Below are 23,832 nucleotides of genomic sequence, written 5' to 3' on the forward strand. Positions count from 1 at the left end.
CATTTGGACGCCAGTGATTAGGAGGCCAGCAAGGTGTGGGGGAAAGTGGGGTGGCACGGCGCATGCACTGATCTCTGCGCTGATAGACGAACATATGCACATTGGCCTGCTCAGCAATATGGTGCCAACCTCTCAGGTGGTAATAGGCCGCACCACCCCTTAGTTACAAGAGGTAATCACACTAAGGCACTCTGCATTGCACAGTTTCGGAGATTCGTTTTGGTAAGTACGCGTAAAAAATGGCCAGGAAATATTCCCATTTTTCAGCCTGTTGGGCACTCTTTTGGGGGTGAGACTCCTGGCCAGGTTATCGCAGAGGCTGCCGCAATGTTTTGATTCGAGACAAATAATGCTTTATTTTCTTCAGTTTAAAATGGCAGACTGTAAAATACATTAACATTGGAAAAGGTTCTTTATTTAGGTCCTGCAGCTTCTGTCCATTTTATTGTGTTCATTGCATTTGCTTCTCGTGTGTCATGACCTTCTATGGATGTGTCCAGCTAATAAATTTTCCCTTGACTGAATGAGCAGCACAAATAGCTAATTGTTAATCTGTAGGGACTCAAATGACTCAATTTATAACTGTCTAATTCTGATGGGCCTACAGCAATAGCAAAGATCTTCTTTACTGCAAGCATTGTCTCTTGCCTCTGCATGGATGGGTGGATTCAAGTCTTGCCTCAGACACTTGACCAAATGATCTGGATGGTGCAGTGAAGAGGGAATGCTGCACTGTCAGCCATAAGTGCTGTCTTTCATGTGAGACATTAACTGCTAACTCACATCGTTAAAGTTATCAACCCACTGTTGGATGAAGAGGAGGGAAGTTCTCCCCAGTGCCATTGTAAACATTTATCCTTCAGTATATCAGTACAGTACATTATCTGGTGATTAGTACATTGCTGTGCATGTTACCCTGCTATACTCAAATTGTTTACATTAGTTTTGTTTTATGTTTCCTACATTATAATAGTAACTACAACTCAGAAATACTTAATTGGCTATAAAGTGCTTTGGGACATGGTGAAAACTGAAGCTTTTTTTCTTATGTCTTCACTGCCATAGAACTATAATGGACATACATGCCAATTGCCTGCTCTTGTGTTACTTAATAAGGGGGTGTATCAAGGTTTGTTGCTGAAACAAGCCTGGCAGCAGTAAGAACCGTTCAGGGAAAACATTACAGTAGGGTGGAAAGAGGCTAGAAGATTGTATACACAACTGTCAAATGCAGTTTAATGTAGAAAAATATGAGGTAATATATATTTTTGAAGAATGATAGAGATTGGAAATGTAGTATAGTTTAAAAGATAAATGTCTCAATGGCATGAAGTCAGAGCAAAAGAAAAATCTACCTTGGCAGGCAGGTGAGCAGGTTTAGAGAGACTACTGCACAGGCAAATAAGATACATGAGTTTATAGAGACAGATTTAACATAAAATTAGGGAAATTATAATGACTGTAAAATGTGGTGGTCATATCACATTTGAAATGATGTGTACAGTTTTGCACTCATTGCTAAAGAAGAGACCTAATGACTCCAGTCAAAGAGAACGGCATGGTGGCACGGTGGTCAACACTGTTGCCTCACCACGCTGGGGATCCAGGTTCAATTCCAGCTTCTGGTCATTGTCTGTGCAGAGTCTGCATGTTTTCCCCATGTCTATGTGGATTTCCTCTGGATACTCTGGTTTCCTCCCACAGTCGAAAGATGTGCGGGTTGCGTAGATTGGCCATACTAAATTGACCTTTGTGTTAGGGGGATTAACAGGTTAGATGTGTGGGGTTATGGGAATAAGGCCTGGGTACAGACTCAATGGGCCAAATGGCCTCCTTTTATACTGTGGGGATTCTATGATTCTATGAATAAGTAATGTAGTTCACCAGGAATGAGAGGTTCGACTTTTGAGCAAAGAGCAACTGTGACTATATCCTCATGAACTAAGAAGATTGATTAAGATTCTTAAATATGTACAATGGCAATTCCACAAATGTCGCAATCTTCCACTGGAACTCTGGTAATGGAATCCCCTGAGATTCAACGTGAACAGTTTACACCATTTTTTCAGGATCTTCCATCAATAGGAGAACCCTTTGAAAATCCATCCCTGGATGGGTTATTTCCAATGATAAGTAACCCAAAGACTACAGACCAGAATCTCAAGGGGCGGCATTTTCAACCACTGTACTTCTCAAACCTATTAGTGTATGGACAGAAGTCGCAGGCTGCTGATGACAGAAGTGAAAAAAAATAACACTTGATGCATAAAGTGTTTCGCTGAGTGCTATAAAAGAGGTGTTGACCAATGTTAAGTAAGTGATAGCATGATAGTACTAAATAATAATTAACTTCAAATGTACAATAGCATAGGACATAGAAAAGGGAATTATTTAAGGAAGAAACTAAGAGTCTGGTATTAATCAGTGTCTTTGATACTATAGCAGTCAGAGGGCCAATTGGCTTGCTTTTGTGGTACAGCTTCTGCAGAGAAATTCAATTATTTTGTTTACGCAAACGTCATCCTTCCTTCCTTTGAATGAATCCGATGCCCAATGCATAATGGCCTGTCTGCATATGTAACAGCATGTGTGACTAGCAAGACATTCAGCTCAAACATTCACCTTAAAGGTGAGCTGCACTCATAACTGCTGACTGCGGAGGAACTGGCTATCCAGAAGTGCACGGAGAATGGAGCATCAAGCAAGAAAGAGGGCTCTCTGGTTTTCTAAGAGCCAGTAAGAAGTCTCACAACACCAGGTTAAAGTCCAACCAATTTACTTGATAGTAAACCCACAAGCTTTGGGGGTTTGCCCCTTCGTCATCTGACAAAGAGGCAAACCGCGAAAGCTTGTGAGTGCTGTCATTCACATGGGATATGAAGGCAAACAGAGAAGTCATCCCCAATGTCCTGGGCAATATTTATCCTTCGATCAACATCAGAAAAAAAAATCTGGTCATTATCGCTTTGCAGTTTGTAGGAGTTTGCTTCATGCAAGCTTAGCTGCCATCTTTCTCACATTACGCCAGTGACAACACTTAAAGAGTACTTAAAGAAAAATAAAGAATAACACGGGCATAAAGAAGGGAATACTTGAAGGAAGAAAGTAAGATTGTGGTATTAATCAACCCCTAGGTGGATCCTTGATTCTGTGGTGATCAAAAGTACTTCATTGGCTGTAAGTGCATTGAGTTTCCCAGTGGTTCTGAAAGTGCTCTATAAATGCATGGTTATCTTTTTCTTTTACTTAACCAGCCATTCTACAGCCAATGGGGTCGCACTATGTTAGAGCACTCAGAAAGTGAAAGGAACCAGTAAGAAGCTAGGAATCCTGCATCAGGTAACTCCCCTCCTGACTCCCCAAAACCTCTCCACAATCTACAAGGTACAAGTCAGGAGTGCAATGAAATACTTTCCATTTGCCTGGATGAGTGCAGCTCTAGCAACCCTCAAGAGACTCAACACCATCCAGGACAAAGGAGCCCACTTGATTAACACACCATCCACAAACATTCACTTCCTCCACTACCAACATATAGTAGCAACAATGTGTACCATCTACAAGATGCCCAGCAGAAACTCAGTAAGGCTCCTTAGACAGCACCAGCCAAACCCATGACCACTATTACTATCTATGTGGACAAGGGCAGCAGATTATGGGAACATCATCACCTGCAAGTTTCCCTCCAAGCTACTCACCTTCCTAACTTTGCCTGAACAATTCCTATCCACCTCCACTCCCCTTCGCCTGGCTGAACTCGTTCTATCTCTCAACAATTTATCCTTTATGTCATCCACTTTCTCCAAATTAAAGGTGTAGCAATGGATACCCGCATGGGCCCTAGTTATGTTTGTCTTTTTGTGGGGTATGTGAAACATTCCTTGTTCCAGGCTTGCCTGGGTCCCCTTCCACAACTCCTTTACTGGTACATCAGTGACTATTTTGGTGCTGCTTCATGCTCTCATCTGGACCTGGAAAAATTAATCAACTTTGCTTCCAGTTTCCATGTCTCCATCACCTGCACCTGGCCCATCTTAGACACATCCCTTCCCTTCCTTGACCTTTCTGTCTCCATTTCTGGCAATAGACTGTCTACCAATATCCATTACAAGCCCACTGACTCCCACAGCTATCTGGACTACAGCTCTTTACACCCTACATCCTGTAAGGACTCCATTCCTTTCTCTCAGCTCCTTTACCTCCGTTGCATTTGTTCTGATGATGCCACCTTCCAACGTGGTTCTTCTAATATGTGCTCCTTCTTCCTCAACCGTAGATTCCCACCTACAGTTGTCGACAGGGTCCTCAACAGCATGTGGTTCATCTCTTATGTCACAACCCTCACCTCCTCCTCTCCCTCCCAGAACAAGCTTAGAGTCCCCCTTGTTCTCACATTTCACCCCACCAGCCTCCGCATGCAAAGAATCATCCTCCGACATTTTCACCAAATCCAGTGTGATGCCACCACCAAACACATCTTCACCTCTCTCTGTCAATGTTCCACAGAGACCGTTCGCTCGGGGATAAACTAGTCCATCCTCCACTATACCCAACATCTCTCCTGTCACTCATGGCACCTTTCTGTGCAATCGCAGAAGATGTAATACCTGCCTCTTTGCCTCTTCATGCTTACCATCCAAGGTCCAAAACATTCACTCCAGGTTAAGCAGTGTTTCATTTGCATCTCTTTCAATTTGGCCTATTGTATTCGCTGCTCCCGTGTGGTCTCCTCTATATCGGAGAGAAACAAGTGTAGACTTGGTGATCGCTTTGCTGAGCACCTTCAGTCTGTGTGCAATCAAGACCATGGCTTGCCACTTTAACACACGATCCTGTTCCCATGCCCACATGTCTGTCCTTGGCTTGCTGCGATGTTCTAATGAAGCTCAATGTAAACTGGGGAAACAGCATCTCATTTTCTGGCAAGGCATTTTACACATTCCGGTCTCAACATTGAATTCAACAACTTCAGATGATTAGCTCTACCCCACCTCGGCCCCCTTCATTTTCATTTAATTTCTTAATGTTCTCTTCCTTTTATTTCTTTATTGTCTTTCTTCATTTTTTTCCCCTCACTGTTTCCGCTGCTTTTCCCCCCTTTTCTTACCATTTTTCCACCTTTGCTTCCCCTTTCCCCCTTTCTTAAAATTTTACCTCTCCCCCACCCAGTTCCCCTCCCCTCCCCCTACATTTTCATCAGTGAAAGTTTACTCTCTGATTTCAGCCTCTCTGCTGTTCGGCCATTCACACCCTTAATTCTTTCCGTGGACTGCCATTAGCAGTCTTTCCTCCTGGTTTCTGTGACTATGACTCATCTTTCATTCCCTCACTCTGCTGTATGAATATCTCTCACTTTCTATGCCTTTTAGCTTTGACAAAGGGTCACCTGGACTCAAAACGTCAGCTCTTTTCTCTCCTTACAAATGCTACAAGACCTGCTGAGATTTTCCAGTACTTTCTCTTTTGCTTTCAGATTCCAGCATCTGCAGTAATTTGCCTTTACCCAGAGCAATATTGATGTTGGGATGTGTGGGGTGGGTGACAGGTGGGGGAAGAGGGAGGGAGGGTGGGTGCTGGAAAGCCCACTCTGTGATTCTCATTCTGAACTCAAGGATATGGGTGTTATTTTCTGCTTCCACTACTGAGATTGCATTTTTGGACACACTTCTTTCAAAACACCTGTTCCTGCAATTCTATTAGTGGTTCAATAATTTTGTGGAGAAAAGTTGTCACCTCCCATTTTGTAATGAAAAGGGGAATGTTTGGTTCAAGAGCCTTTTCCCTGTATAGCCACATTGTAACTGGATTGAGCTCTATTTCAAAAGGAGCTGTTTGAATATATGGTCATTGCTAGCTCTTAGCTATTACGAGCATATACTTATAACTTTTAATAAGATATGACAAACAAAAATAAAACTGTCTATTTTAATAAAGTTCATTAAAAAAAAAATTCAAGGACTGAAACAAGGAAGATAACAAAATCAAGAGATGCAAAAATATAAACCGCTGCTTGGGAAAATTTAATCTCAATTATTAAAATCCAAGCAACTGTCATATGCTATAATCCATTTAGGAAAAGCTAAACAAGGCAAGGCTTGACAGTTGTAAATAAATCACAGTGTAATCGTTCTCTGGTTAGTGGCATAGCTAACCTCCTTTTGGCAGCAATTAGTGACATTTACAAGGATAGTATTTATCTGTCAAGAGCATACAACATCACAAATCTAGCACATCATTACCTGCGAATAATCACCATGGCTTGGATGCAGGAAAGAGGCAGCACAAGCTGAGGGTTTATTTGTTTCCATGCTTGTCATAAATTCCTGTCTTTCCCATCAATTGCCTGTTCTAAAAAATCCTTAAGATTGTCCGTTCAACAAAGGCATGGCGTTATAATTGTCACGGAACCAGAGGATTCATTTCACAAATTTAAACTAAATGGACAGAAAATTCTGTGACCTCTACACCTGAATTTCTGATAATGTTCACCCACCTGGCAAAGCTCTTTACTGAGAGAAGAAATTCATAAAATTACTCCATTGAACTTGTAAAAGTTCAATCTGTTTGGCAATCACTTGAACAGTTTGAGCTGATGATTCTTCTAGCCTTCTATCAGTCCCCAAAAATGATACTTTTTTTTAACGACGTGCTAGCATTATTAGAATAAGCAACTCATTCACCTTTTCCTTATTTCTCCTTATGGTCTTCCATCACACCAACTGCTTATATCCCAGCTTTTACCCCTTGAACTCTTCTAGCAGTGTCAGTGATATTACCATTTTAAAAGCACAGACCATTTGAGCTTTTTCACCACGGCATGATTCTGAATATTGTATGTGTTCATAGTCAATGGGCAGAAAATTGAGTCTAATTTAGGCCAAAAGAAGGAGCTGGAGAAATCCTTCTTGCAAACATTATTCACAATTGATGCAAAAATCCACATTTCAGAAGGCCCGGGAAATCTACAAGGGTGCAATCCCAGTTGGCAGCGAGTTTGAGGCCTAGAGGGAAGGAATAGCAGATACATGCCTTGTCAGTCTCCTTTACTTCTAAACAAGTATACGTGGAAAGTATTTGGGATAAATTGCCAGTTTGTTCTATGTGGTTCATAGAATCATAGAATCCCTACAGTGTAAAAGAGGCCATTTGGCCCATCAGGTCTGCACTGACTCTGTTATCCAGGTCCTCTCCCCCTATAACCTCCTGTATCCTCACACATTTACCATGGCTAATCCATCTAACCTACACATCTTTGGATACTAAAGGGCAATTTATCATGGCCAATCCACCCAACCTCCACATGTTTGGTGTGTGGGAGGAAGGTGGAGCACCCGGAGAAAACCCATGCAGACACAGGGAGAATGTGCAAACTCCACATAGACAGTCCCCAAGGCCAGCATTAAACCCTGGAGCTGTGAGGCAGCAGTGCTAACCACTATGTCATTGTACTGCCACTGTGCTTACAAGCACTATGCTTATGATGGTTCCGTTTTATTGTGCTTCCAATGCACTTTTTCCAAGAGTTTTCCCTCTCAATGTCTACTTATTCGCCAGAATTCACCACCTCACCCACCACGGAATCAGAGCAGATGAGGCGTAAACAATGGAAATGTTCATTGACCTGGGGTGGGACTTTCAGGTCTCGGATTGAGCAAAGCCGTAAAATCCTTCCCATTGTCTATAAAGTCATACCTTGTTAACGTCAACATAGGGCAAGCACCAATATATTTTCTGCTAATATCCAACTTCAGACTCTCCACAAGGACAACGTCGAATCCAGGGTTGTTTGTCTTTTAAGTAACTTCTCCAATATCCAGCCTTGAATGAATCAAATTTCCCACACTTTGATCTCGGTGAAACTAAGACATGAAATTTTATTTGTATTTTGCAAGTCATGGTCTCCAATTCCATCAAATTGCCAGTCTGAAACCAATAGTGTTGCAACTTTATTTCAATTGAACTTTAATTTAAACCTCAGGTGATTCTCCCATCCCACCATGCTGCTCAAGCAGTGCAATGGGCCAGGAGGTATCAACAGAGATTATTTTGTGGGCTTCCTGTTGTGTGCCAGTGCCTCTGCATATTTCCCAGGCAAAGATTTCAGAGTAATCAGCTCTGTGCCAGAAATCGGGATTTCCATGTGATTAGCGACCCCAGCTGTGCCCACTGGGCATCAGGCAGTACCAAGGGGGTGAAGACAGAGGGGCGGAGCCTATTGAGAGTGATCGGTGGGGGTGTGGAGACCTGCTGCCGTTCTGCATTGAGATCGCAGGTTGAGCAAAGGAAGACAGTGATCAGGGCTGGCCATCCGTGCGGTCGGGGCTGCTGGTGGGGGTGAGTCAGGAGAAATGGGATGGGTCATAACTGCCGGGGGAGGTAGGTCAGGCCTTGGGGAAATCGGGAGATCGGGTCTGGCTGGGCAGGAGAGGGGCATCAGGGCTGGCCCAGGGAGGTTCAGGAGGCCAGTGATCAGGGGTGGGGGAGGTCAGAGGGCCAGTGATGAGGGGGTTGCAGGGCTGGCCAGCAATTGGGCTGGCCAGCGATCTGGAGAATGGCAATGCAGGGCTAATCTCCACACCGTCAGATTGCGCAGTGGCCCACTCAGTGCTATGCTTCTCGGAAAAGCATGTTAGTTAAAGACTGGTATCAGATGTTGGAATGGGGTGATTAGGAGTTATCATCCACAGTCTGAGAAACTGAGGAAAGATATTCCAAAGTAAGTGTAAGCTAAGCCATTGAAAAGATGTGAAGAGGTTAAGGATCTATTGTTGTTTCATTGGAGCATAGCAAGTGACTTTGTGTCTGGCAAGGTGATAGGCCTTCGGAAAAGGCTCCGACCCCAGATTTCCAGAGTGAATCACACTCGGGCACCCCTATAATGCACAGTGTCAGAGATTTATTCTGGAAATCCCTCTAAAAAACTAGTGGGATTTATTCTGATTTTCCCGCACATTGAGGACTTAAGATTTGTTTGGAAGAATCCTGGCCCACATTCAGTCTGTCACCAAGATTATACCAATACCTTACTCCCATTACTATTAAGTTCAACATGAACACTTCAATTATCTTTGGAGTTTCATTTCTCAAACACCCTTCCCTGACTTCCCCACTTCCTTCTGTTGTAAACTTAAGTTAGATTGGAATTTTGTCCAAATCCTCTTCCACACAACCTATCACCTTGCCAAACACAAAGTCACTTACTATGCTCTAATGAAACAATAATAGATCCTTGACCTCTTCACATCTTTTCAATGGCTTAGCTTACACTTACTTCGGAATATCTTTCCTCAGTTTCTCAGACTGTGGATGATAACTCCTAATCACACCATTCCAACATCTGATACCAGTCTTTAACTAACATGCTTTTACTCGAGGACTCTCTCCCATAAACACTTTCACTATTACACTAATATTCAAGATTCAACTATTTCTGATGAGAGAAATGATTGAACGGGCTGAAACTCTTCTTGAGAAAGGAGGAAGCTTGGGGTGACCTGATTTAGGGTTATAAAAATTTTTGTTAGGTAGAAGTGGAGAACTTGTTTTGTCGGGGAGGCTAGAACAAGGGCTTAAGTTGGCCATTAATAAATCCAATGAAATATTCAGGACGAAATCCTTTACCCAGAAATTGGTTACAACGTGGACTTTGCCACCACATGGAATAATTGAGATAAATAGCATAGATGCATTTAAGAGAAAACTAGATTAATATTTTTGGAATAGGCCGCAAATTTTAATGCACTTCCCTTCTAATTTCCTAACTTTCTATTCAACTGCTAATCCAAATCAGTTACATGTAGATATGTATGTTCTTACAGCCTAGTGCTCATCTGAGCTCCTTTGAATCAATTGCTTTTCATCCCCTAAGTTCAAAACATCTTTACCTCATTAAATTCATGTTTCATCAAATTATAGAAGCCCTACTGTGCAGAAGGAGGCCATTTGGCCCATCAAGCCTGCACCAACAACAATCCTAACCTGTCCCTATTCCTGTAACCTGCTCATCCCCAGACGCTAAGGGCAATTTATCATGGCTAATCAACCTAATCCACACATACATCTTTGGAGTGTGGGAGGAAATCAGAGCACCTGCAGACACAGGGAGAATGTGCAAACTCCACAGAGAAAGTGACCCGAGGCTGGAATGGAACCCAGGTTTGGAATTTTTGGAATTCTCTATTCCAGACAGCGCAGTTATTAAGTACATTTAAGACGGAGATCAATACATTTTTAGATATTCCGGGAACCAATGGATAGGGGGATAAAACCAGAAGGAAGGGTTGAGGTAGAAAAGGAAACCAGTTCTGCTCCTATTTCTTATGTTTTTATGAACTGGGAGAAATGGTGGAAAAATTCTCTGTGCAAAAGGTTTGGGAGTTTGATGATGCACAATGTCTTTGTGAACCAGATCTGGAAGAAATTGAAAAAGCAAATGGCACTTTCCATTTGCTTTCCTGGATATGAAAAATCTATTAACTGTGCAGGTCAAATGTGCTTAATATTAACACAAAGGCACTCTTTACTGAAAGACCAAGCTCCAGGTCCCCTAGATATTAATACCTTCAATGTTCAGATTTTTGCTTCAGCTTTTCATGGTTTGATTCCTTTAATACAAGCATAGGAATGTTGTGCATACCTACTTCCTAAGAGACTTGGCAAATATTTTTAATTATGTTAGGAATCAGAGGATAAACAAAAGGTCTTTGAGAGCCTCTGTTTTAGGATTTGTTCAAAGAAATGGATGAAGTGTTAAACAGTTAACTTGAATCTGTTGTGACTACTGAAAGTGATGCTGAGTTGCCAGCAGTGACAGATAGATATGCTATTAAAATTATTCCACAATGGCCTAAGCATAAAATCTCAGCAAGAATTAGTACTCTTGAGGCAGAGGGGCTGCTGATCAAGATTACATGCACCATAGAGTGTATAAAGAAATGGGACCTATCTTACATGAGCAGCTGGCTGATTTATTTGACAATCACTGGGATTGGGAATTGTTCCTTGAGACAAGGCCAGGATGCCTATACTTAATCAGAGCCTGACAGTGATAGACTACTCAATTTGATTTCAATTGTCGGTAAATTTCTGCTGGAGGGCGTTAAAGACATACACTCAACGTTTGTTACCAGGAAATCTCAATTTTGTTTTTGGAGTCAGAGGTCCTCTGCCGTCAATTTGGTTGAGTTTCTCGCAAGTTCGGAAAGTTGTTGGAGGATGGTAATCCAACCCGGAGGGGAAAAATAGTTCAAACTGGTATTCTTATTTCCCTGTTTTGTTTGTGTTCCATTTTAAAGCATATAGGACCATAGAACATAGAAACTAAAAGCAGGAAAAGGCCATTCAGCCCTTTGAGCCTGCTCCACCATTCATCTTGATCATGGCTGATTGTTGAATATCCTGATGCCCCCCCCCCCTTTCTCCCATATCCCTTGATCCCTTTAGTCCCAAAAGCTGCATCTGATTTTTTCTTGAAATTTGACAATGTTTCGGCCTCAGTGATCTACCTTCAGTGGCAATGAATTCCACACATTCACCACCCTCTGGGTGAAGACATTTCTTCTGACCTGAGTTCTAAAAGGTTTACCCCATATCTACAAAGGATGACCCCTAGTTCGGGACTCCTCCACCATTGGGAACATTCTTTCTGAATCTATCCTTGTTAGAATTTTGTAAGTTTCTTCGGAACCTTCTATCAGTCTTCTAAACTCCAGTAAACATAATCCTGACTTAATTTCTCCTCATGTGACAGACCTTCCATCCCAGGAATCAGCCTGGTAAACGTTTGCTATAGTCCCTCTATAGCAAGAACATCCTTCCTCAGGTAAGGGCATCAAAACTGCACACAATACTCCAAAGCCCCGTACAATTGCAGCAAAACATCTCTATCTCAATCCCAATTCAAGCAACTATTCCTATTTTCCCATTTTACTCTTTTTTCCCTTCTGGGAATAAATATTGTGGCCTGGATATTCCTGGGGTCTGCACCTGCGTACAGCACTGCAACAGAGCAGAAATGCAAACTCCACCCCCCTCCCCGCCCACAGATTACCCAAGGCCAGAAACCTCCTTCCAATACAGCGAGAAAAGTGGAGGCAGGTCCCCTGTGTCTGGAGGTATGCATCAGTGATGGTCATCCTGGGCCAAGCCAGTTTGTCTGAAATATTTGAGACTCAAATAAAGGGGAGAAAAATTTTTTTTTTTGTAAATCATCTTTAGTTCCCACTGAAATAACTCAAAACTTAAACGTTAATGAGTCTCCTCCAGTATTATTAGCTTATTCTAGTGTCTGTTTGCAGACTTCAAAAAGATTTCTGAACACAATCACACAAGGGGCAGGATATTGAGCTTCTCCCCGGTGCTGGGAATGGAGGTGGATGGGAATTAAGATCAATTCTACTGGCTGGCTTGTTGCTCCTGGTTCAATCATGTACCTGGGCAATTTTTACAGAGGCAGGATATGTGAGCAGATGGACCAACTGCCCGCACATGATATGGCTCACGAAGAGCCTATTGAGGTCAATCAAAGGAGGTGAACTGGAGTTTCTCATTCAGCACAGGTTGCAAAGAACCAGTGAAGATACTTGGTTGCACATGGCCAACAGCAAGCTACAGGCAAGCTGAGAGGTTCTGCCTACTTACAAGACTCTCGATCTAGCAGAAACTACAAGCCGCTCTGTCGAGGCATTCACCCCTCCACTTCAGGTTGACCTGTCTGAAAGATTTATTTTTTAATTGAAGTTTAAAATAGTTAAAGAGAAAACACCTCCATCTTGAAGCATCCTCTCCATGATGGGCAACACGGTGGCCCAATGGTTAGTATTGCTGCCTCACAGTGCCCGGGACCCAGGTTTGATTCCTAGCTTGGATGACTGTCTGTGCAGTGTCTGCACGTTCTCCCCATGTCTGCGTGGGTTTCTTCCGGGTGCTCTGGTTTCCTCCCACAGTCTGAAAGACGTACTGGTTAGATGGATTGGCCATGCTAAATTCTTCCTCAGTATCTGACTCAGTGGCAACTAGGGGGTTTTCACAGTAACTTCTTTGCAGTGATAATGTAAGCCCATTTGTGACGCTCATAAATAGATAAATAAAAATAATCTATTCTATACTGTACTTTGATGATACTTTGAAGCTGGAAAACCTTTGATTAGCCCTCCAAAGTGTCTGCTGTCATTTTAATTGATCAGTGAGCCTGTCTTCTGTCCACCACATGGAAAATCATAATAAGAACATAAGAACATAAGAAATAGGAGCAGGAGTAGGCCATCTGGCCCTTCGAGCCTGCCCCGCCATTCAATAAGATCATGGCTGATCTGTCGTGGCTCAGTTCCACTTTCCCGCCCTCTCCCCATAACCCTTAATCCCCTCTCTTATCAAAAACCCATCAACCCGCTTCTTAAAAATATTTAGCGAGGCAGCCTCCACCACTTCAACGGGCAGAGAATTCCAGAGATTCACCACCCTTTGAGTGAAGAAGTTCCTCCTCAACTCCGTTCTGAACTGCCCCCCCTTTATCTTGAGGCTGTGCCCCCTAGTCCTACTGTCTTTTTTGAGCGGGAAGAGTCTTTCCACCTCTATCCTATCCATCCCATTCATCATCTTATACGTCTCAATGAGATCTCCCCTCATTCTTCTAAACTCTAACGAGTACAAGCCTAGTTTATTCAGCCTCTCCTCATAGCTCAACCCCCTCAACTCCGGTATCAGCCTAGTAAACCTCCTCTGCACTCCCTCCAAGGCCAAAATATCCTTGCGCAGGTGCGGCGCCCAAAACTGCACACAGTACTCCAGCTGCGGCCTCACCAATGCCCTATACAGCTGCAGCAAGACCTCCCTACTTTTATATTCAATCCCCCTCGCTATGAAGGCCAGCATCCCATTCGCCTTCCTGACCACCTGCTGCACCTGCAGGCTGGGTTTTTGCGACTCATGCACAAGGACCCCGAGGTCCCTCTGCACCGTCGCCTGCTGCAGTTTTTCGCCACGTAAGTAATAGTCCTTCCTACCATTCTTCCTACCAAAGTGGACCACCTCACACTTGCCAACATTAAATTCCATTTGCCATTTCCTGGCCCATTCGCCCAGCCTATCTAGATCCTTCTGCAGACTCTCCACACCCTCCGCACAATTTGCCTTTCCCCCAATCTTGGTGTCATCAGCAAATTTCGACACCCTACACTCGGTTCCCTCCTCCAGATCATCTATATAAATGGTAAATAGCTGAGGCCCCAGCACCGACCCCTGGGGCACCCCACTAGTCACCAACCGCCAATCCGAATAGCACCCATTGACCCCCACTCTCTGCCTCCTATTTGACAACCAATCCTCTATCCACGCTAACACCCTACCCCCAACTCCATGTCCTCTGACCTTCTGCAGTAACCTCTTGTGAGGTACCTTATCAAACGCCTTCTGAAAATCCAGAAAGACCACATCCACCGGCTCTCCTCTATCCACCGCCCTAGACACATCCTCATAGAACTCCAGTAAATTGGTCAGACACGACTTCCCTTTAATGAAACCGTGTTGCGTCTGCCCTATCAAGCAATTCCCTTCAAGATGCCTCGCAATTTCCTCCTTAATGACGGATTCTAACATTTTACCTACCACAGACGTTAAACTAACCGGCCTGTAATTCCCCGCCTTTTGCCTGGCACCCTTCTTAAACAACGGCGTAACATTAGCCGTTTTCCAATCCTCCGGCACTTCCCCGGAATCCAGCGACGTCTGGAAAATAACCACCAAGGCATCCACTATCACCTCCGCCATTTCTTTCAGAACCCTCGGATGCATTCCATCCGGTCCTGGGGACTTGTCCACAATCAGCCCCTCCAGTCTGTCGCGCACCACCTCTAATGTGTGACTGTTTTCTCTTGGGGGGCATTCAGGACCCAAAAACAATCTGTTCCCCACTGCATATTCTCCCGTATCTGCGTGGGTTTCCTCCAGGTGCTCCGGTTTCCTCCCACAGTCCAAAGATATGCAGGTTAGGTGCATTGGCCATGCTAAATTGCCTGTTCATGTCCCGGGGTATGTAGATTTGAGGGATTAGTGGGGTAAATGTGTAGGGTTGTGGGGATAATGCCTGGGGTGGGATTGTTGTCGCTGCAGACTTGATGGGCCGAATGGCCTCCTTCTGCACTGTAGAGGTTCTATGAACAACCCCTGCAGCCGGACAGAAAGTCTTCCTCCAAGTTTCAACTGACCCCATTCTTTTATGAGTGTAAAACAATGAATTCATCAGGGAAGCCCTGAAACATTGCTGGACACATCTCTGTGATAGAGAGATGGAAAGCAGAAAATCTTATCTAATTGACCCACCTACCATTTCCCAGCACCCAATCATAATTCAATGGCCTGGTTGGGATATGGTGTTGACAGGTTCTGGCTCAGATTCCACATTACACTTTCCTCAGGGAGGTGGATCAGCATCTCTCCACACATAACTATTTTGCGTCCTGTATATGTGGATTTCTAAGTAGTTTTTGTCAAAGAATTGCACAAAAGGCTTTTAGGTATAATTGTATGCAGTAGATTCTCAGGACTGATTTTATGCTGGATGGAGAATTAGAGAATTCACAAAAGGCAAAACAAAGCACATTTATTAACGATAGCAGCACTGCATGGGGTTCAGTCACTCATGGAGTCGTGCAGGGATTCATGTTGGAACTGTTGCTCTCTAGCATCTTTATCAATTATTTAGATGAAGGCGTCAGGGGATAATTCTTAAATTACCTAATTACACAAAAATATGAGGAATTAGGTCAATAGAGGAATTAAATAGACTGCAGCCTGATGTAGTTACATTGGGGAAATGGGTAGATGAGATTCAAATAGATAAATGCATTGAGATGCTTCGGAGCTAGGATAATTGCAGACATTTATCTATAGTGCACAGTTATCCACTTAAAGGTGTAGAGCAGGAGGGGAGCTGGTAATTGTAGCTCATGAAACATTGAAGGTCCGCTACCAATATTGCAAGGCAACATAATTGGGACAATTAAATACAAAACTGGAAATATAATGCTTGCTGCATACGAGGCCTTGTAATGACAACATCTTGTATAGCGTGCTCAATTCAGAAGTTGAATGCTATAGGATCCCTACAAAAGGCCCAAAAGAGGACACCAGACAAGATTTGGAGTAAGATGTTGTCAGAGTACACTCAGCAAATCCACCAGATGAACAACCCTTCAAGATAAAGGATACATGGAATTTTACGACCTCGCTCATCCTGAAGCCGTAAAATTCCGCCCAAAAGCCAACGCCCCTCGTCCGCTCTGATCCCTATGGCAGGTGGGGCAGTAAAACTCCCGCCATAAAATCAATGGAAACATTAGTTATAACATAAGAACGTTGCCTCCATTTTAAAACTCCTGTCTGTTTGAAACTAGGAGAGTTAGAGTGGAACAGAGCACCTACTCCCTCCCTCTCTGTCTCAAGTTAATTAACCACAATTTCAAATTGTACGCAGCAAGGATACCCTCCCAAAGTCAGTGCAGTCCTCTTTAAATATGAAGATTGGACTCTCTAGACATCATTACAGGTTAATCTGCTATTTTCATGCAGGGTCTAAGGACACCAGTGGTAGCTTCCCTGACAAGGCCAAATCTGGACCATGTGCCAGGAGAAGCTCCACAAGAAAGTCTTTTATACATTTATATTTTCATAAGTAAGCAGGAGGAATAGAACGCTGACCACTTATCTCACAGCAGGAACGATGTCTGCAGGTACTGGGGATGATCTCCTGTCGCTTGAATAATTGTCTCCATCACCGCACTGCCCAGATACTGATTCTTACCAGGATCCGGTGGCAGTCAGAACTTAATATTGAAAGGGGCCTGGGAATTAAAGCCTTTCTGAGCTACAACATGCAGGTTTGTTTATTGCCTGGGCTGTAATCTTTTTTCAAAAAAATAGAGCCTGTACAGATGTTGGAGCAGGACCTCGTATTTTCCATTTTTCTCAGGCATAATAGAGTAAGCAGCAATGTCCCGACTGAGACAGGAATTTTACACAGCAATAGGGTGTCCACCCAGACAAAAATCTCTTCAACGTGCCAGGAAGTCCTGAGCTGATTTTACACATTGAGGTCATTGATCTGTTTAGGGCAAGACTTCTGTCCCCATCAGGGAGGAAGTCCTGCCTCTGAGATCTGTCAGTTAATCAAGCGTCCAGCAGTTCTTTTGTTCCAATAGTGCCATCAGGAGCAGCGGGCATTGCTGGGACTGCAGGCAGTCCTCAACAACTGGAGAAAGATTAGAATGTGAGTCAGGAAGTTCTGTTGAGGAGGGGAACCAGAATAGGGAAGGCAGGGGAGTGAGAAAGGGGAGTTGGGAACAAGTGGAGGAAGTTAGTAACTTGGAATGGGTCCCCATTGAACATAGGAGTTCCCAGCGATGTTGGGAAGGGACCCATAAAAGCAACAAAAAAGCAGGAAGAATCCAGGCCAAGGAAGACAATACACAAATAGACAACATATGTCAACTATAATGAGTGAATAGACCACACAGATGTGAGTATATTTAGTTGAGAATGTAGTTGAGGCCAAAACGTTGTCTGATTTCAAGAAGAAATTAGATATAGCTCTTGGGGCTAAAGGGAACAAGGAATATAGAGGAGGGGGGGGATCAGGATATTGAATTTGATGATCAGCTGTGATCAAGATGAATGGTGGAGCAGGTTCAGAAGGCTGAAAGACCTACTCCTCCTTCTAGTTTCTATGTTTCTATAAGGAATCTCTGTGTAGTGTTTCAACTGTTGCTGGCAGGAACATTTTGGAAAACTGCGCAAGTCTAAGGCATTGAAACATGTGGATAATCCCAAACTGTCCATGACTCTGAGGTACCACACCAGGAAGAAATTGAACCACTTTGGGCGAGATGAAGAATCTCAAATTCTCCTTTGGAATATTGACATCTCTGTAAACATTCACTTCATCAATTTTGTATTAGACACATCATCTACTGTTAAGGTCCACTCAGCTGTGGAACAGTGGCTGGTAAAGCAACACCTGAAGTTGCCCGCAACACAGCTGTATGGACAGGTGGCATTAAGCTCCCAATTAAAGGTACATTGTGAGCCACACTCCAATGCTAAAACAAACCAATACAGAAAACTTTAGTTGTATTCTACAATCAAAACTTTTCCTTATTTAGCTGGAAAGCCTGTGTCGACTTTAACATCATTCAAAAAATTGATGATGTTAACTAACTGGTTCTAATTTTAAGAAAGAAGCCAGTTTTTATTGAAGGCACGGTGAATGCCGGCTCCAATTGGGAGGTGGGGGTGGGGTTGCCCCAACACCACCATGAAGGGCAGATGGGAGACGGGAGATGGGAGAGCTGATTGTTTGGTCTGATTGGGGCACTCTTTAAACATGGTCCTGATCTCAGTGTAGCCATGCTACAATGGAGAGAACCATGCCATTTTTCTCGGCAAGACCCACCCTCTGCCATTTTTTGGTCAGATTTTGGATAAAGACTTGGAGGTAGTTATCATATAAGGGTGTCAGAAATAACAAAGTTCAATGTAGGGCTGGGAAACAGTACATTATAGAGAGACACATGACAATAAACAGCAGACAAAGTTGTGTGGAGAAAGTCAAGGAAAAGTTAGCCATGAAGTTAGTCCCTAGTTTGAATTATAATTTGTACATCTATAAATATCAATTTGTTTGTTACCAATGAACACTTCAACATTTCAATCCTCTGAACGTGTTATTGAGACCCACTGAACAAGCCCTTCCAAGTACTAGGATACACTGACTTAGTGATTTACGGTAACTGGAATGGGCTCACTAAGGCTCAAGAGTTTTATACATAATGAATACTAAATGAATGGTCATAGAGGGGTGAGGAGGGATAAGTAGTATGGAAGGGGCATTGGGTTTGGACAGTATCTGAATGGACATGGGGGTATTGTGCGCTTGGGTGAATGGAAATATAAGAGTTTGGGGGCCTCACACTATTCTACTGAACTGGGCCAGTGTTCCAAGGAACCAAGACGGCCCCGGTAACCTGGTTCCACTGACATCTACCTGCTTCAGACCTGCTTTCAGATTGTCTGTACCACTTCACAATGGGTAGGAACTGCCATGCAACAAGGTGGGATCATAACATTGGGAATGATCCTACTTGCGATTCCAACCTCAAAGGTGAAAATCCTGTCCTTTGGATTAAAAGGCTGTTCTTGTGCTTATTTATTCCACATAGCGGGGAGTAAGGAATAAATAGAAGAGATTGGGGCAATAAATAGCCAGGGGAAACCAGAAGAGTAGTGAAGCAAATTGGAAAGATCCATGGAGAGTACAGGACAGATTGTTTGACCCAATGGTTTATGTGAGCTAATCATCCTATTCATATTTATCTGCAATATTTCTACATCCCTTCCCCCGTTCCCCTTTATCCATCTGCCCAATCTAATCTTAAATGTTGACATAGCTTCTACTTCAACCTTTAACCCTGGAATTGAGTTCCACAACTTGCTGCAGGAAGTAATTTCTCCTGCCCTCGGTTTTAAATCTCTTATTTCTAAATGTTTATCTATAGACCATCATTCTTGATCTCTCAATGAGCAGAAACAGTCTGTATCAATCTACTCTATCTCATTCTTTCATAATTATAAACCCTCCTGTAACATTACCTCTGAACTATGATGACTAAATGAAAAAAGTCTAAACTGGCAGCAATCCAGACGTCGATGAGAATGGGATAATTAGTGCTGTACCAGCTGTGGCAGTTTGTAGTTCCTTCAACATGATACTGTGCACTCCCAATCAAAATGGTGACATAAGTTAGATGGAAGTGCAGTTCCGCAGCAGAATAATAAATACATGATAAAATGCTCCTTTCTTTATAAAACAATGCACCACAATCAGTACCACAGAATTTACTATAGTTTAATGGTGTTGCACCTTTACAGTAACACGTCTACACATATTAATTCTGTTAGCTCTAACATGAGATTGTTTTCAGTGTAGACCTTTTAGGGCAGGTTAAGAATCTTGCTCTTCACATAATGTGGATATTTTATCAAGCTTCCATTGTAAGGTTAGTAAGGCTTATCTCCCCACAGGGTAGTAGTTACAACTAAACTAGGCACAGACCTAACTCAAGGTCATTTTTTAATTGGCAACTAAGCTACACAACTGACAAATCAGAGTAACCATTGCTGCAAAACTCTGAATGACTGGGCTTAGTTCAAGAAGGGCAAAAGAAAATATGACTTTGGTTAAAAAAAATATATATTCCCCTTGCAGTCTTGTACTACCATTATATACATCACTGACAGACAACAAATCATGTCACTGTTGCAAGTTATTATTCATTCATATTTATGAGAGCAATTATCAACCTTTGGGAACTGCTAATGACCATGATTAGCAGTTTTGAGTCTAGATAGAAGCACTTGTGTCTTTTTACTTGTTTTTAAAAATTATGAATGAAACTGACACAAGACAATATTCTCCTTTTGAAGTTGAATTACTTACGTAATCGTGTCAATCATATCTAATCCCATTTCAACACAACAATGAGCGTGGTCGGTTTTTGGCTGAGTAAGACCTGATACACAATAATAACAATCCCCTAGTATCTTAATCCTTCGACAGTGGTTCTCCTGTCAGAGAGAGAGAGAAAAAAAAGACATGTAACATGTTTTATATTCAAGAAAGCAAACTATGACCCTTCAAGAATCATAGAATCCCCCCATAGCTGAAGGAGGACATTCAGCCCATCATGTCTACACCAACCACGATCCCATCCAATTCCTGTAACACCACATATTTAACCTGCTAATCCCCTGACACTAGGGTCAATTTAGCATGGCCAATCCACTTAACCCGCACATCTTTGAGCTATGGGAGGAAACCGGAGCACCCGAAGAAAATTCACGCAGACACAGGGAGAATGCGCAAACTCTACACAGACAGTGGTCTGAGGCCAGAATTGAACCCGAGTCCTTGGTGCTGTGAGGCAGCAGTGCTAACTGCTGTGCCACCATGCCACTGAATTTATTTTATTACATAACCAAAACCATCAATAGATGGCTCAGGTTGGCCTCTTTGCATTTGAGCTACGAGATTCTTTTGTTCTTCAAATAACATTTGCAGAATTTATATATGATAGGATGTTGTGCAAACAATCCTTTTATTTTATGTTCTATGCTCCAACATTGTAGCTACTCTGAACATTATGAATGCAAGTCAAGTTCAACATTCCTAAGGTTGATAAGATGCAAATGAGGAGGTTTGCAGTAGATAATAGATGCCTGTATATATTTGGATGCATTGTTGCTACTCTCAACATTGTAGGGAGACAACAAAATTTTATATGAAAATATAGACCCAGAAAACCATGGATTTAGGAATGTTGGGCCCAATCCCGATATGTTACATTCATTTTGTCAATGTCAATTTAGGTTCAAAAATTATCACAATCTCATTAAGATGCTGTGAATTTAAAATGGTCAAAAATCAATGGGAAAAAAACTGGAGCCCAAGAAAAGCCCTAAACATATGGGCTTGATTTCACACAGAGGCAGAGCTGGAGTTGGAAGTGGAGCTCGAACCTTTAGAATCATCCACAATGCTCTCCCTGTGATCCCCAACCTGTGAACATCTCTTCCCCATGGCCTGGGTCCCTCCATCATCTTGGCTGTTCTTCCAGTAGCAGTCATGGCCTCTTCAATGCCACTGCTGTGCACAAGAGTTGCCAGCCTCTGATTGGTTAACAGCTCCCGCTAAGCAGGGCATCCACCCTGGTTTTGAGGCTGGGGTAGGTCCATCAGTGACCTCGCCACTGCCTGATTGGCTTGTGGTTCAGCTGCCCTTCCAAAAATGAGGCATTATGGGTCCCTCCCTGGCCCCCCAGTGGACATGCAAGAAGGCTGACGGCTCAACAAGATTCCACCCATGTGGGTCTTGGGTCTCTTCCGGGAAACATGGAAGAAATTCACAGCTTTGTGTACAGGCCTCAACTTCCTACTGTGATAACTTTTGTTCCTGACTTTATATCACCTTTTAACACTGAAACACTGAAAAATTGGAATGGAATTCCTGCCTGTAAAAAGCTTTGTGTCAGGGTGTAATTGCAGTCTCTGGCTCATATATGGCAATCTATAGTTAGGTTCTGGGGTCTTCCTTTCAAGTCTGTCTCCCCATGTTGTTGTGCAATGCTTACAATTAACTAATGCTCTTAATATTTTAATTTTAACTGCCTGGGTACAAGCTTCCCCCACATATTCCTTGTTTTGACGTCCCTGCTTGTTTATTTTGCTGTCATCCTGCCCTCCTTGAACTTTTCTAGTGCTAATTCTGAGCACCTCACACCTCCAGGAATTTTCTTCCGTTATCCCTTCTGCCAGGCCTCACAGACTGGATCATTGCTTCCCTTCTGATTGAGCTTTTGTATATATTTTTATTTAATTAAGAAGTCTTGCTGCATTTTGGGCAGTGTTTATTTTGACCCCTAGATTTAAATAAATACACTCACAATGGAAGTATTAATCTGTACTTAGTGTAATTGATTAACAACTCCCTTTATTCACCGAATGTGACAGCAGAGATCGTCTATAATTTTTTAAATTCTATTTTATAATTTTTTATGACATGAAATCAGCAAAATAATTAATTGTTTCCCCTTTTAATGCAGATTTTGCTACACAAAGCACATATGGGAGTTCTTTCTGAATGCTGATTACCTTAGATTTTCAGGTTGATCACTATAGCAACAATTACTGAAATATTTAATGAAGCTTGAAGATTTTTGTTCTCAAGCAAAGTTTATTTTATCACATAACCAAACCATCAATAGGTGGCTCAAGTTAGTCTCTTTGCATGTGAGCTTTGAGTCACTATTTATATTCCATTTCCATTTTATTGACGGAATCTTGAATTGGTTCTGCATCATAGCTTGGGGATATACGGCAGTCAGTAAGCGTCCTTAATAATGCTAAACACAAGTGCCCTCTCTTAAATACGAATTAGTATCCAGGTAACAAGTAATCCTGTAATATACTGGTACAAGTCCCATTAGCAGTATCATGCATTTGCTTATGGGAAGTTAAAGGGCTCCATTTTACTATTCAATAGTCGCTTGAGTGGCATGCCATCCAACCACTACCACCTTACACATTCACCTTATACATTGTAGCTGCACTATGTGTTATCTATGAAATGCAGTATTGCAACTTGCCAATGCCAGTAAGTGCTGATCTTGCATCAAAAATACTAATAGCACCTTTAAGGCAACTCTGATTGCTTATGAGTCATTCAGAAAATGACATTTGAATGTCTATAATATTGGATCAGTTGATGGAAGATATGTGGTAAAATTCAGGTAATCATGATCATGAGTAGAAATTTCTCTTCAGGAATGATAAAGTTTATTTATTTATTAGTCATAAGTGAGGCTTACATTAACACTGCAATAAAGTTACTGTGAAATTCCCCTAGTCACCACAGTCTGGCACCTGTTTGGGTCAATACTCCTAACCAGCATGTCATTCAGAATGTGGGAGGAAACCGGAGCACCTGGAGTAAACCCACGGGGAGAACACACAAACTCCACATAGACAGTGACCCAAGCCAGGAGTCAAATATCTTGATGCAATTCAATGCAGTTTTCATTTGGTTAACGTAATCTCAAACAACACCGACTAGCAATTTAATCTGCTCTGAGCATTAGAAAAAGTTAATATAGACACGATAAGGACAGATTTTAATCTTACCCACTCAGCGGAAATCAGACATTCACACATTTTCTATTTTAACTTTTAATCTTAAATGGGTGAGAGGAAGACATGCCAGAAGCTGAAATTTTTCTTTCTTCTTTA

At 42.5% G+C, this 23,832-nt stretch overlaps 1 protein-coding gene across 2 annotated transcripts in view; it reads right to left on the minus strand.

Annotated features, from left to right (window-relative positions):
- Window positions 1-23,832, minus strand: part of LOC145356485 (adenylate cyclase type 1-like) — a 242,107-nt gene that overhangs the window by 148,268 nt on the left and 70,007 nt on the right. For both annotated transcript variants that reach the window (XM_080209223.1, XM_080209218.1), the window contains exon 5: window positions 20,489-20,616. In XM_080209223.1, coding sequence (XP_080065349.1) covers window positions 20,489-20,616 — 128 coding nt within the window. The remainder of the gene's footprint in view (window positions 1-20,488; window positions 20,617-23,832) is intronic.

This window comes from Carcharhinus amblyrhynchos, chromosome 2 (assembly GCF_965287045.1).
Source record: "Carcharhinus amblyrhynchos chromosome 2, sCarAmb.v2.hapA, whole genome shotgun sequence".
NCBI lineage: Eukaryota > Metazoa > Chordata > Chondrichthyes > Carcharhiniformes > Carcharhinidae > Carcharhinus > Carcharhinus amblyrhynchos.